This window comes from Triticum aestivum, chromosome 6A (genome assembly GCF_018294505.1).
Source record: "Triticum aestivum cultivar Chinese Spring chromosome 6A, IWGSC CS RefSeq v2.1, whole genome shotgun sequence".
Lineage (NCBI taxonomy): Eukaryota > Viridiplantae > Streptophyta > Magnoliopsida > Poales > Poaceae > Triticum > Triticum aestivum.
The window spans coordinates 380,606,372-380,621,618 of record NC_057809.1 but is presented as its reverse complement, the minus strand read 5'-3'; the positions used below and the strand labels follow the sequence as shown (position 1 = coordinate 380,621,618).

Below are 15,247 nucleotides of genomic sequence, written 5' to 3'. Positions count from 1 at the left end.
GCAGATTTTGGCATAATTTTCGTTGTTACTTTCTTATTTTGTACTTCTGAAGTACGACTTCGCTTTTTATGCCAAAATGTGTCTACTTGTAACAAACTGAACTTGTATTAAGAGGGTATTGAACATTGACATAGGCACCGAGTGATGTCTCAGTTTGATGTATCTATGATCTCTTTGCTTATGTACTGTATTAATGGCAGACCTGTATAGCAGCTTAAAACAGAGCTCATGCGCTCCAGATTACTGGTTGCTCAGAAGACCCTTTACACTGCAACTGCCCCAACTTAGTATTTGTTCCATCAAATCTTCTACTGGTCCTTGGAGAATGTGAAGATCTCAAACTGACCCTTTAACAACATAACACCATTGTATTCTATTCTTGGTTATCTTCAATACCCAGGTACATGTCTTTTTTTGTCATGAAAAACAAACCATGGTGTCCTTTTTTAGTATAGTATCGGCCTTCTTTGCAAATGGCGCTCAGTTACTTGTATTGTAACCAATGATTTTCTTGACTTATAGATAATTTTAACTTGATGACAACGTATATTCCAAGCAACCATTTAATGTATGGTTAGCCGGTAATAACTCACGCCTCATGCAAATTTCATGATATCTTTTACTCCAATTTACAGTGACATTTGTGATATAGTTGTGGAATATACACTATCGGCTTAGTTATGTGATATGCTGAACTCTGTTTTCTGCGTTATTTAAGAATGTTTGGTAGTGAAAGAGCATGAATTGTTTAGGTTATCATATTGACGATTTTGAGAATGTTTTTTTTGTGTAGTTGGAACTTATAGGTGACAGCAATTTTGTTCATCTTAAATCACATAATTACATTACTGCAGAAAAGTTTTTATCCATTGTAGTTGAAAAAGCATCCTCCCACCTTTTATTTCCCTAGACGATTCCTTGCCCAGAAAGGAAAAGTAGAACGCAAAAATTGGATGCAAAAGAGGGGACGATAGTCAAAAATGAAAACTAACGACAGTTCAAAGGAAAAAAATGCTGGTAGAAAAAAAATGGCGCAAAAAGTCAAAGGGAAACAGTGACAAAAGTGAGAAGTGACGAATTGGATTGAGTGCTCCTCGCTGTCCAATTTCTGGGGATGAAAATGATACCCGCAGAGTCATTGCTTTTGGTGGTTGCGACTTGCTACATGCAAAGAAGGTGGAACTTTATTTGTCACACAGCTATGATTTTGCAATACTGGATTTCAAGTTTTCAACCAGATCAGAGCTACACTTACATAATGACATACCATGCTTTAATATGTGCAGTTGTGGTGTTTATTACGTACTAGATAATATATTTCACTGTCTTGCATCTCAAATTGTTAACTGATTTGTCATCATAGTCCCTTACAGTGATGGATCTCAAAGAGAGCAACAACACCATATTGAAGTTTGTGTTGAATAGGGCAATCAATATAAGTAGATGAATTATGGCAAGCTATGACATTTGCCATACCTTAATCTAGCCATACATCATAGATGGAGTTTAGTCTGATAATCCTGATTCACCGGACATTGCTGTAACTGGATGCTTGTTAGTAAATAACGGAGTGTATTCCTTGTTACTACTTTTTTTTGTGTACACTTTTTTGGTCTATGGTGCTGACTTTGCCATACCAAAATTTCAATCCGTAGGCTGCCACTGCATGAATCATATTCGACATTTGCTAGATGTTGGCCTGTGTATCAGGAAAGGTTTTAAGATTTGTGGTGTGCCAGAGTATTCATGTTCCCAAAGATTGCCTATTCCCCATCTGTTTATGGACTGTACTATACCTTAACATTGCTCATACTATTTTGTTGCATGTGCGCACTGCTACTGATGAATTTGTTATCCCATGATTTTATCTTCATTTTTGTTGACATATTTTTCCATGGTCAATTTATTTGTTTATACTCTGCTTCATCAGTGAACTACATAGATGTTGTTTGGTCTCGATAGTACAAATTACTCATAAACTATTATTGTTGCTAAGCTAAGCACATCCCAATGACACCGGTTCTTGTACATCAATTTCTGTAATAAATCTGCCATGCTAAGTGTATCTTCATATGTATGCCCAAATTGAGAGCCGTTATACACAGTGGTGCGTAATTCCCCTACTGCTTTCATTATATTTCTTCTCTGTTTCCCCATGAAGAATCATAGTGTACCAATTTCTAAGTTGATATACTTATTTCACTTCCTTTGCACCGAACATGCCTTTAATTCACCATAGTCAGATGTTTCAGTTGCTATAATAAGCAAATATATGGTGCACAGCTGTTAAATGTTGAACTTGCTCTAGTCATATTTTTGCTCACTACAGTTAGATGTTTGGTTCTACGGACGGTCCCAACACAATCAGTCTGCTCGCCAAGAGTGCACTCCGGAATAGATCAGGGGTGGTGGGTTTCTGCTACCAAACTCACACGGATGATAGTATTAACATAATGCTCGTGAAATGTAATTGAGAAAACATAGAATAGATTCTGCAATTTTAGCCCGGTCGATACGTCATTTCTGTTACGCAAGCAAGTACTTACAGAGGGTACCATGCGGCAACAGCGTCAGATGACAAGGACAATAAGAATGGGAAATATTCCCTTAAAAAAGAAGAATGGAAAATAGTTGTACTGTTACAATGCGGCAATTGTGGTGTTTTACAAGAGCGTGACCAGGATGGGGCCGGTCAAATCGGACCCTGGGGTATCAGCGAGTGACTATCTAACTTGGCATGTACGTTTCAGAGGATGCCTGAATGAATTTCAGTCGTTTTCAAACAAGCATAGCAGAGCTCTCCGTCATCGTCCACCAGGTGCGCAGTGGACGACATCCGGCGGAAGAACGGTGGCTCCTTCTCACTAGTCTCCACCACCATGAGACCTTTTTTTTTCCGGAGAGAAACCTTGTTTTTTTTGAACATCAGTACAGACGCAAGCGCTCATACATATGCGCATACATTCACCCCTATGAACGCATACACACACATCCTATCCCTATAAGCACCTTCAAAGACTTAAACCCTGGTGGAGTTAGGATACCACTGTCCTTCTAACCATCCAACCACAGGTTAGTTTACGAAACCCTTGTTGTTAGTGCAATAGAAGCGGCCTTGAAATGACATAGACATATATATAGCTGGCCAGAGTGAATAAGTATTCATTATGGACCAGCGTCCTAACCCTTGTCGAGGTGTATGCATATACGAGCGCTTGCATCTAGTGTGTTAAAAACAAACACTCGTCGCCCGGAGCATAATTCATTTGCGTGCGTGGAAGCGGCGGTCCATTTTTCCTTTGTGATTTTGCTTCCCGGCGCCGGTTCTTGTCTCGTGCCCATCAACTGCAAAGGAAGCCCCACGTATAAAAAATATCAAATGTGGTGGGCTGGGCATCCAGTCCAGCTCAATTTCCTCAGCAGCCCGCTCCGGCGCGAGATCTCTGAGCCCTCCGACCTCCTCCTCCTCCTCTTCCACCGATTTCCGTTGTTGCCGCCCCTCTCCAGACCCGCTCGCCGTCGCCGACTTCCAACCCAGGCCTGGCGCGGGGACGCTACCACAGGACGTCCGACGCCTTCAAGCTGTTCGACAAAATGCCGAATCCGTACGACAATCGGCCAAGTGCCCGTTGTCCGCTACTACCGGTGAGCTGTTGTACCGAGCGCGCCCATGGATCACGGTGCTTGCTCGAGAAAAGGGGCGCGTCTGCAAGGCGAGCTGGTGATCCACGGTACAGTACACATGTCTCATGCCTCGTGCTACTTCGGCATTGATGATTGGTGAATTGACATGAAATGCTGTTTCCGTTTCTAGCCATTCCACAAGCATTGTTTAATGTTTATACAGTCCAACTGTATTGCCAAGTTTAGTAACAAAACACCATGTTAACTCCCAAATAACCACATTTTACAATCACAACATACAACTAGAAGATCAATAGGTGTAGGTGAGTCCATCATCAACGCTCAAGAACCTGCAGCCAAGTTTGGTAAAGGAATAGGCTTTGGTACTTCGTTCGTGGTCTTCTAGCAGCTTCTATGGAAAGCCAATAATTTCTAGGCAGAGATACTATAAACCGTTCCCCCTGTAACTCTACTCTCTGTAATAACTTTGGTTTTGGCAATATAAGTTCAGGCCAGCGTAAGCCCGCCGTTGACGTGTCAAAATAAATAAATATTATAAATCGCTTATTAGCAGTACAAATTATGGGGCCTAAGGAGCAAGTTCTTTGCTTGGCAGAACTCGTTATTGTTTATGGGCCTGTCCTTTCTGTCCGTTCAAATATGTATCAACTGAGCAATATTGTAAATCTTTTTGTTTGTGCACAATAGGTACAAGCTCTACGATTTCATTCTATCAGTGTTAGCCTTATTCACCGTTATTAAAAATATTGCTTTGAATGCCATTTTTTGCCATCTAAGTTTTCTCTCTAATTAGTCGCCATGCAGCTGATGCATAGGAATGTTCATTTTTGCATATCTAGCTGAGGGTCCACGACTGTTGACATGGGAAAATGAAAACCGTTCCCCCAAATTTCCAAATTAAGTTCTTGTTACTTGCATTTTTGTATGACAAACTTCTGTGCAATTCTAGAGAGTACTAATTCTCTTAGAAGACTATATGGGGTAATGGCATTCATTTTGGCCTCGCTTACATGTCTAAAAAATCCGAGGAGTCAAGAATGTTTAAGTATTTCTTAAACTTTAACTGAAAGGAAATGCTTGATTTTTTGCAACAATATAAGAAGAATGGTATACATTAGTATGTAAAATAATATTCCATTATTATTATCTTTCGATATGGATTTCATGCATAGTTACACAAGCTTTATGTTTGTATGGAAAGGTAAGGACATGCCCTATCAGAGTTACATAGATTCCTTAGATGAGGGTTTATATCCAAAATATCGCATAATTCTATTCAAATGGTCCTGACGAGAACACAATATATTCCTTTGGCTTTGAAGGCAGGGATTATAATTGATTTAGTCAATTTCTAAATTAGGAAGCAAACACACTAGGATTTTACTCTATTATAATTTTTCTCAAGTCGAATCTGTTCACCAAATTTCTAAATTAGAAAGCAAACTTACTATGCTTGTACTCCTTTATGAAATTTCTAAAGTCTATCGCCTTTACCTACTTATCACTTGAATTCCGGATCCAATCCAAGATCAAGGAAACCGGTTGCGCAAATTTTGAATAGTACAATAAAGCCATCAGACGGCCAAACATCAAAACCTTGCCACTTGTTCCCCGGCCTTCCTTCCTCCAATTCCCACACCTCAGGTCAGATCCCTTAGATCCAGTTTCAAATCCAGTTCCAGGTTCCTCATTGCTATTTGGTGAAATCCCTCAGTCTTTCCGCCTTTAGCATCGTCCGCTTTGCCATGGCGTCATCAGGTGCTTTTTTCTTCCTTCGCATATTCTTGTTGACATTAAATGCAAAAATTCTCGTTGTACGAATAAATTGGTGCATCCATAGTTGTGCTTGGAGCAACTTTATCGTTTTATTCATTAATTGTCCTTGTATGGAAAATCAGGCATGTTCTTTGGAAAGAATAGTGTGTCTGTGCGAACTCTGCCCTTGATTAGGTGCTAGCCTGCTAGGCATATCAATATTTTGAATCTATTTCTTTGAGCTGATCTGGGGAATTCTATCTGGAAAACATGTTTTCTTCAGAGAGAGTTGGAATTTTTTTTGTGCTGGGGTGGAATACCTATTGTGTTTATGCAGTCTTTGTTTTTGATAGAAACATGGTGTGATAGCTGCTCTTAATCATCATTCATGTGTGTCAGCAGCTTTTAAAAAAGACAGAGACCTGAAGCCGGCCTTGAAGCTGCATTTGATATGCAAAAGAGCGAGCTAATGGTCCGAGAAATGGAGGCTGGAAGGCTTGCTGATAATGCAGTGAAGAAGGAACTGCTACAAGTGTGTCAGCGTCCAACATGCAGAGGGCGAGAGGCAGTGAAACAGCTGTCATGACAGCGAAAGGCAAAGGCACTGCCATGGCAGCCGACCGGGCCACGTTGGCAGACAAGTGGATGAATCAAGGCGAAGGGCGCGTCATCGCCAGGCCAACAAGGATTCGCCACACCAACCGCAGGTTTGTGGACCCAGACTGGGACAACACTACTTAAGCGCAGAATATCGGAGGAGGGGCATCCGGGCTTGGATCACGGTAACGGCAACGGCGCGGCACTTACTTTCGTCTTCCTTTTTCTTTTGGCAAGTTGTATCCAGAGAGTGAATCACTGCCCTCCTGTGGCTGTAATCGAATTGTGAGAGAAACTAGATCGGGTACCTAACATCGTGGTATCAGCTAGCCACCTACCACCCTTCCACGCCGCCACCGCCCAGATCTCCGTCCTAGAAACCCGCCGCCAGAAGCAAGTGCGTGATCACCTCATCGCCACCATGGATCCCGCGCTCAAAGCTTACCTCGACAAGATGAGCGACGAGGCCACCGCCCGCGCCAACAAGCAAGACGGCGACAACAATGCCATCCTCCAGGCCTTGGCGACGCAGACGGCGCGGATTGACTCCCTCGTCACCTGGAAGCCGGAGTTGGAGGCGCGGTTCACGCAATTGGAGCTCTCGGTCGCGGCTCTCCAAGCCGCATCATCTTCAACTGCACCATCCATCGGATCGCCGCCACTTGCGACCCCTCCCATGGTTGCGCGCGAGATCCAAGGGCAATCAGGTCACGACGCGCCACTGCATCCTGGGGGATCCTCGTCGGTGATCCCCGAGTCACCAGCGACTTCCCCGGTCACAGGTATGACCCCTGATTCCGTCCGCATCTCGTCGCCACTATCATCTCAAGTTCTTTTTGCTCTGGGCCAAACTCCGCCGCCGATGACGTTTCCCGTCTTCGCCGGCGAGAACTATAGCTGGCCAAACGGGCCGGGCCAATCAGGCCAGCCCGTGAGCACGTCGGCACGGCCCGCCATGTGCCAGGCATGGCACGGGCTAAACGGGCCAGGCACAACACGCGGCACGCCTTGGGCCATGCCTGGGCTTGGAGGCTGGGCACGCGGGCCGGCACGGCACGGCCCCTTTTGTTTTATTTTTTATATATACGTAAAATACAGTCCAATAGCCCTAAAAATCAGCCCAACAGGCTGAAAATGTGCAGCCCAGCATGCTAAACGGGCCAACGTGCCGGCCCGTTTAGTAAATAGGCTGTGCCTGGGCCTAGAGGCACAGCACGTGGGCCGGCACGGCACGGCCTGCTTACTAAACATGCCTCCATGGGCCGTGCCATGCCGGCCCGTTTGGCCAGGTCCGGCGAGAACCCACAGCTCTGGAAGACGCTCTCAGAACAATACTTCCAGATGTTCACGGCGCACGAATCGTACTGGGTTCCAATGGCGATCCAGAATTTCTCAGGACCAGCCGCGATTTGGTTGCAGTCAGTGCAGCGTAAAATTGCGGGGCTCAACTGGAGTCGTTCACAGCCTTGTAGATAAACATCAGCTATTAATTCGCCAGTTCTATGCTATCCGTCAGACCAATTCCGTCGCAGATTTTATTGAGCGATTTGAAACTCTGATGAATCATATGATCTCATACTCTGAACTGACCCATCCTTATTTTTTCCTGACGCGATTCATTGAGGGACTGCGTGCTGACATTCGAGCGGTGGTTCTCATCTAGCGACCGCCTGACTTGGACACAGCCTGCTCCTTGGCCCTGTTGCAAGAAGTGGCAAATGGCGAGGCCGTCCTACACGCCACCGTTCCCCGACCACCAGCGTCGCGCTTCGCATTGACCAGTACAGCGGTAGTGCCAGTGGCATTCCCTCGACCCACTGCTCCTACTCTGGCAGCTGAAGATGGAGAGGCACTGGCGCAGCCAGAGCAGCGTCTGATAAGAGCAAAATTGCAGCTCTCGGACCATTCTGTAGAGCTCGAGGTCTCTGTTTCAAGTGCGGTGAGCGATGGGGTCAAGATTATACTTGTCCCCCTACAGTTCGCATGTGGTTGAGGAACTGCTCGCCCTGTTCAGTACAGATGCAAATGTACTTGGTGATCGACAGGTCAGTTAACTGAACCCGAAGACGAAAACCTCTGCTTTATATCCGTGCACGCAGTGGCAGGTTCAGAAGGTCCTGGTGTTATGCAGTTGCATGCCAGTTGCATGCCTGGGTCCAAGGCCGAGAGGTTCTTTTGCTGGTGGATTCGGGGAGTACATCATCCTTTGTGGACCAACGTCTGGCTGAGCAACTGAAGGGTGTCTCACCATTAACCAGTCCCTGCTAGGTCAAAGTAGCTGATGGTGCTCTGTTGTTGTGCAATAGTTACATTCCACAGTGCCAATGGATGTGTCAGGGTCAAGAATTCATCACGAATTTCAAAGTCGTATCTCTGGGACTGTGATGCAATACCAGGTATGGACTGGTTCAAGAAACATAGCCCCATGTACATTGACTGGGAAGCACGTCTATCAGTCACAATAGGTACTGGTGCTGTTGAATTACATGTCGTCACTCAATATCTGCAACAATGTGCCACTATATCATCCCAGGAACTAATGCATTCCTGCAAGCAACGGTCGTGGCTTATGTTGTTCACCTCAATACTGTAGCAGACCAAGGGATTGTCGACAACACCATACCCACTGAAATTCTCAGAGTTCTCGAGCAGTACACAAATGTATATGAGGAACCACGCACCCTACCACCTTGGCATGCTTGTGACCACCATATACCACTGATGGCGGCGGGCACTCGTTCCCCGTGGGGCGTGCTCACAAGCTGGGGGAGCTTCGTGTGGCGGCGGCCGGCGTGCGTGACTCCGGCGCGCGGCGGTTCTGCGGGTGGTGGTCGGGGACGGTGGTGAGGATGCGCTCGCAGCTACCTCCTGGTGGCCTCCTTCGTTTCGGTGCCGTCTCCCTGCTGCGGGTGTCGGGGTGGGCTGCTGCGCGCCAGATTGGATCTGGCCGGCGGGGGTGGCCTCTGCGAGGCGCGCATGGTGGTGCTCACCCTCCACCTCCCCTGCGGCGTGTCTGCTGGTGCTGCTGCCTGTTGGCGCGCACAGGTGATAGACGTGCCTGCCGGCTACGGCTTGGCACGATTCTGGCGGAGGAGGGCGGCGTGGGCAGGCTGGATCCGTCGGGTCTGGTCTGCGGTGGCCCGGATCTGGGCACGTGCGGCGGCGGGCTGCAGTGGCCCTTGTTATGTGGTGGTGCAGGGAGCAGCAATTCACGGTCTACCAGTGCCTCTCGAAGGTGGTCGGCTCACTTGGGCGAAAGCTTATGCTCCGGCTGGAGCCAGCGATGGTGACTCCCACGGGTGCCGCTTACCTCCTTGGAGGCATCGCTGCCATGGTGACTTCACCTTCGAGGCACCAGGGGAAGCCCTTGTTCTTGGTCCGCCCAGAACGGTCGATGGCGGCGCGTTTCGCGTCGCATTCCTTCTTGAAGGCGTCGACTCGGTGGATTCATCTGGTGGCTGCTCACTGCGGGGTTGTTGATGGTGGTCTTGCGGCTGGCTGGGGTCGACGGTGGCGTCATCTTGGCTCGGCCACTCCTTGGAGTGGTTCCGATTCTTCCATCCGAAGCCGGGTTAGCGGGGTGTGATCCTCTCTGGACCACCTCGTTCCTGTACGGCACCTCTTCCCTTTGCGGGGTGTTGTTGGGTGGCGACCAGACGGCCAACGTTCAAGGCTCACCTTGCTTGGTCAGATGAAGATGGAAGATGAGATCCCAGGGGAAACCCCTAGCCCGGGTACTCCTGGTGCGGATGATGGCGGCGCAGCTGGCATCGCGACCCTTCTTGAAGGCATCATCTTGGGGTCTGCTTGGGTGACGTGTGGTGGTGCTTGCTGCGGGATGGTGGTGGTGGTGGTGCGGCCGGATGGGCCGATGGTGGTATGTGCTTGTTTATGGTGGTGTTCTTCGGTGTCGTCCCTGTTGCTATGCATGCTCAAGACATGCCATGGCTGCCGTTGTGGTGCGGCGAGCTTCGTGCTCTTGGTGTTATCTCGGTTCATCTTTGCTCAATGATGACGCAAGGTGCCTCCCCAACTTGCTAATCGTTCCTGAATTTTCATGGCGGAGCTCCCAGTCAAGGTTCGTGCTTGTCACTCGTTGAGTGTGGATGCTCCTCTGTTGCGCCGTGGTGTTCGGTACGCACGCCGGTGCGGTGCGTTAGGCTGCTTGCAAAGTCTTGGTATTGTGATCCCTTGACGACTCCCCTCATCTACTTGTGCCTCTCATGCTGTTATCCTTGGTCTGCTAGCTAGGCGCGCCTTGTCTGGGGCGTCCTCTCTTTTTGTTTCTCTTCTTGTTCTACCTTCTCTTGTACGGTTTTCGACTCGGTTTCCTCATAAACGGGGTCAACTTGTTCAGGTTTTCGATCCGGTTTTCCTTATAAACTGGATTAATCTCTTGGCATTATGGCCTTTTGAAATATATTCAGGTGGGGAGCCTTTCCCCCCCGGTGACCATTTCAAAAAAAAAAAAATATACCACTGATGGAAGGTGTTCAACCAGTCAACTTGCGTCTGTATCGCCACAAACCTGAACTGAAGACTGAAACTGAAAGACAAATGAAGGAACTATTGGATGCTGGCATTATTCAGAAGAGCACCAGTCCCTTTTCCTCGCCTGCCCTGCTAGTGAAGAAGAAAGACGGTACCTGGCGCATGTGCGTGGACTACAGGCACCTGAATGCTATGATTATCGTCAGCAAATACCTGGTGCCGATTATCGATGAACTTTTAGATAAATTGGTGGGTGGCCGTTGGTTTTCCAAGCTGGATTTGCGTGCAAGGTACCATTAGATCCATATGGCTGAAGGCGAAGAATATAAGACAACATTCACCACACATTTAGGCCATTGGGAATTCCTAGTTATGTCCTTTGGACTAGCAGGCGAATTGGCCACTTTTAATGGAGCCATGACAACCACATTGCATCCATTGCTGCGTGTTTGTGTGCTGGTCGTTTTCGATGACACTTTGGTCTTCAGCAAGACACTGTTGGATCATGTATCTCACCTCAAGCAAGTGTTATAGCTCCTACGCAAAGATGGCTGGCAAGTGAAACAGTCGAAATGCTCTTTTGGTCAATGGCAAATTGCTTATTTAGGGCATGTGATCAATGCTGATGGGGTGTCGACTGATCCAAGTAAAATTGATTCGATCAGAAACTGGCCGGTGCCAACATCTGCCAAAGAGGTGTGCAGCTTCTTAGGTCTTGCGGGATATCACCGGAAATTTGTCAAGCACTTCGGTATCATCGCAAGGCCACTGTTCAATTTGCTGAAGAAACACCAACCTTTTGTTTGGATGGAGGACACGCAGAAAGCTTTCACTCTGTTACAACAAGGTCTCATTTCAGCATCTGTCTTGCAACTGCCGGATTTCTCCAAACAATTTGTGACTGACACCGATGCTTGTGACTATGGAGTGGGCACTGTGCTACAACAAGGGGGGCATCCCATTTGGGGCCAAAGCGGGGTCTCTCCACTTACGAGAAAGAGTGTCTGGCTATACTGATGGCCGTAGAGCAATGGCGCCCCTATCTCCATCATGACAAGTTCCCGATTCGTACGGATCAACATAGTCTCATCCATCTCGATGATCAACGGCTGTCCACAGTGTGGCAACAGAAAGCTTTCACTAAGTTGCTGGGTCTGCGATACAAAATCAATTATCGCCAAGGCACTGCCAATAGCGTCGCTGATGCGCTCTCTCGCCGCTTACACACTTAAAACCAAGCCATGGCCATGTCAGTGTGCCAACCTACTTGGGTGGAGGACATTCGTGTCAGCTATGCAGAGAATGACCAATCTAAGAAACTGCTCACTCCAAGCGACCCGATGCAAAACAGAGGTTTTCTGTCTCGGACGGCTTGCTGTATTTCCGCCACAGATTATGGCTTGGTGGGTCGCCAGCATTACAGCAGCGTATTCTGCGTGCCTTCCATGACAACACCGTGGGTGGGCACTCCGGATTTCCGGTCACCTATCGTCGCATCCGTTGTCTTTTTGCCTGGCCCAAAATGAAAGACACTATTCGCTAGTATGTGCGCACTTGTGCTGTCTGTCAGCAAGCCAAGCCGGGGCGAGTCAAATACCCTAGTCCGTTAGAACCAAATTCCATTGCCGGAAGGATCTTGGGAGGTTGTTACTATGGATTTAATTGATGCCTTCCCGCGATCCAACAGGGCCAACTGTATCCTCGTCGTTCTGGACAAGTTCACATGGTATGCTCATTTTCTACCACTGAATCATCCTTTCACAGCAGGTAAGGTCGCTCCAGCTTATTTGGATAATGTTTACAAGATGCACGGTCTCCCTAAGGCAGTTATCTCGGATCGAGACCTGGTGTTTACCAGCAGATTCTGGCAGGAATTGTTCAAAATCATTGGGACAGAGTTGAACACGAGCACACCGTATCATCCACAGAACGTGTCAATCAATGCTTGGTGATCTATCTTCGCTGCTTCATCCATGCCTGTCCAAATCACTGGAGTCAATTTCTGGTGCTGGCTGAGTTTTGGTATAATTCGAGCTACCACTCTGCCCTAGACATGTCACCATTCCATGCTCTGTATGGCCATGAGCCGAGGCACTGGGGCATTTAGGCTGCATCTGCTTGTAAGATCCTGCTCTGAAGGAATGGCTGGAGGAAAGAAGAACCATGCAGCAAGTCCTTAAGCAGCACCACATCGAGCTCGCCACATCATGAAGGTGCAAGCAGATAAGAAACGCACTGACCAATCATTTCAACCAATCATTTCAACCTGGCGATGAGGTTTACGTCAAGCTCCAGCCGCATGTACACCGCAGAGCCAACTACAAGCTGTCGTTTAATTACATTGGACCATTTCAAGTATTGCAAGCCATCAACCCGGTCGCTTATGAGCTCGCACTACCACCAGGTTCGCAAGTTCACCCCGTTTTTCATGTCTCTCAAATACGACAAGCTCAGTCTTCAGGTACAACAGCTTCTTCGACTATGCCGGTGCCGCCTAAGGCTGATCTCATTCCGGTGGAGATCTTGCAAACAAGATGGCGCCAAACACCTTCAGGGCGACGAGAGCAGGTCCTGGTACGTTGGTCAGACTATGAGGAGGTGGACACTACTTGGGAGGATGCCATTGCCTTACAGTCTCGTTTCCCTCATCTGCCGGCTTGGGGGCAAGCCACAAGTCAAGGAGGAAGGGATGTCAGTGATCAACATGGAGAGGGCGAGACGGGCAGTGAAACAGCTGCCATGGCAGCGAAAGGCAAAGGTACTGCCATGGCAGCCGATCGGGCCACGCTGGCAGACAAGTGGACAAATCAAGGCGAAGGACGCCTCATTGCCAGGCCAACAAGGATTCGCCACACCAATCACAGGTTCGTGGGGCCTGGACTGGGACAACACTACTTAAGCGCAGAATATCGGAGGAGGGGTATCCGGGCTTGGATCACGGCAGCGGCAACGGCACGGCACTTACTTCTTCCTTTTTCTTTTGGCAAGTTGTATCCAGAGAGTGAACACTGCCCTCCTGTGGCTATAATCGAATTGTGAGAGAAACTAGGGGCCAGTTCTTTTGGCCGCTTAAAAAATAATAGCAGCCTGTATCTCCATGAGGTCATAGGCTATTATATATACATGTACATACATGGTACAATATGCTGAAAACCCCTCATACAACACCCCCTCCCCCTCCCCTCTCAAACTCACGGTGAATCAACAACACAGAGTTTGGAGAGGTAAAAGCCCTGATGTGCTCTAGTCTGGGCCTTTGTGAAGAAATCCAGCAACTATAACTCTGAAGGCACATATTGAAGAGCAATCACCCGATCCTGCACACGGAGTGCACAAATGAAGCATCTGCACCGATATGTTTGGTGAGCTCATGCTTCATAGGGTCACGTGCAATACAGATAGCACATGTGCTGTGTAACATGAAAGGAGTAGATGTAGTCACATAAAAGGAATCAATGCAATGATTCCTTGATTAAGCCTTTCAACATCCAACTCTACTTTGTGCAATTTGTCAAAAAGCTTTTTCAAGTCTTGTTTTTTAACCTCCCACAAATCTTGATAAAAACTCAACAGGGAAACCATTGGGCCTTGCGAAATTAATAAACGACGAGTCCTGGTACATACTTCTCTTCTTTGGACATGGTCCAGCATAGGTTTACTTTTGCAACCCCCCTAATATTCTGGAGGTAGATGCTGATGAATGCACCATGTCAGTCCCTTTTTTGACACATGTCACACATAGTGCTGTGCGTTGTTATTGTGCCCTAATGGGATGCTTAAGTGCTACTGCTATTGCTCATGTAGTCATGGCATTCCATAGACCAACTTTTAGCAAGAAATGCAGTTCCTTGGGGAAATTCTGCGGAAGTATGTGTGATGAGTAAAAATGAATTAGTAGAAATGCCTATTGTTAATATTGGCAATTGATTCAGTGAGCGCCTCTTGTGAGCAGTTCCCCTTTTCATCTGTTATTCTCAGCAGCATGATTCTTGTTATTATGAGTGTGTACCTAATTCTTGAAACAAACTGCTGCAGGACTGGTGCTAGTAGCAGCAGGTCAATCTGTGACGGCACAAGCTCAAGTTGCATATGGAAGTGCATTTAGCAATCTCCCTGCTCAAACAACTCAAGCTTATGGCATGCCTTACGCATACGCTAATCCCATGGCGGGCTATCAAGATGTGCAAGCTAGTGGACATGCTGGCTACCCAGTTGCCAGTTATGATCAGAATGCCATCCCCTACTATACAATCTATCCTGGCTACCCTGCAGGTTATGATCAGAATGGCCTCCCCTACTATACTGGCTACCCAGCAGGTGATGATCAGAATGCCATGCACTTCTATCTTGTCGCCTATGCTGCAACTGCGGTGGGCGTCCCAGCAACTGATGCTGTCAACATGGACGGCAATGCTGGATCTCCTGCCGGCGCCGGGCAGGCCGAATCGATAGGCCGCATCACACTTGCATCAGATGCTCCTCCCGTCGCTGCAATCGACTCTCCGAAGTGAGAACCTGAGGTTTGCAATGCAAATGAGGTTCGGCACCTCATACCAAATTTCCTTTCGTTTACCGGCAAGACATTTGTTATGCCATTCCTGTGGCGTTATTGGGACGTAGGGTGCGATCACCCAAGTTACCTGGATTCTGGATTTGTCATTTTGTTTTTCTTGTCGTCGTTCCTGACTGAATTGTTGGACTGCAGACGCATCATTCGTTATTATCGTACTTGAACTCTGATCGGCGATGTGATTCTGGA

At 47.6% G+C, this 15,247-nt stretch overlaps 1 protein-coding gene across 1 annotated transcript; it reads left to right on the top strand.

Annotated features, from left to right (window-relative positions):
- Nucleotides 1–2,852: 2,852 nt before the first annotated feature.
- Nucleotides 2,853–15,226, top strand: LOC123127588 (uncharacterized). The gene is made up of 3 exons (XM_044547337.1): nt 2,853–3,731; nt 5,803–6,779; nt 14,524–15,226. Exons 2-3 carry the CDS (start codon nt 6,419–6,421, stop codon nt 14,997–14,999), a joined length of 837 nt encoding a protein of 278 aa, XP_044403272.1. The 5' UTR covers nt 2,853–3,731; nt 5,803–6,418; the 3' UTR covers nt 15,000–15,226.
- Nucleotides 15,227–15,247: the final 21 nt, after the last annotated feature.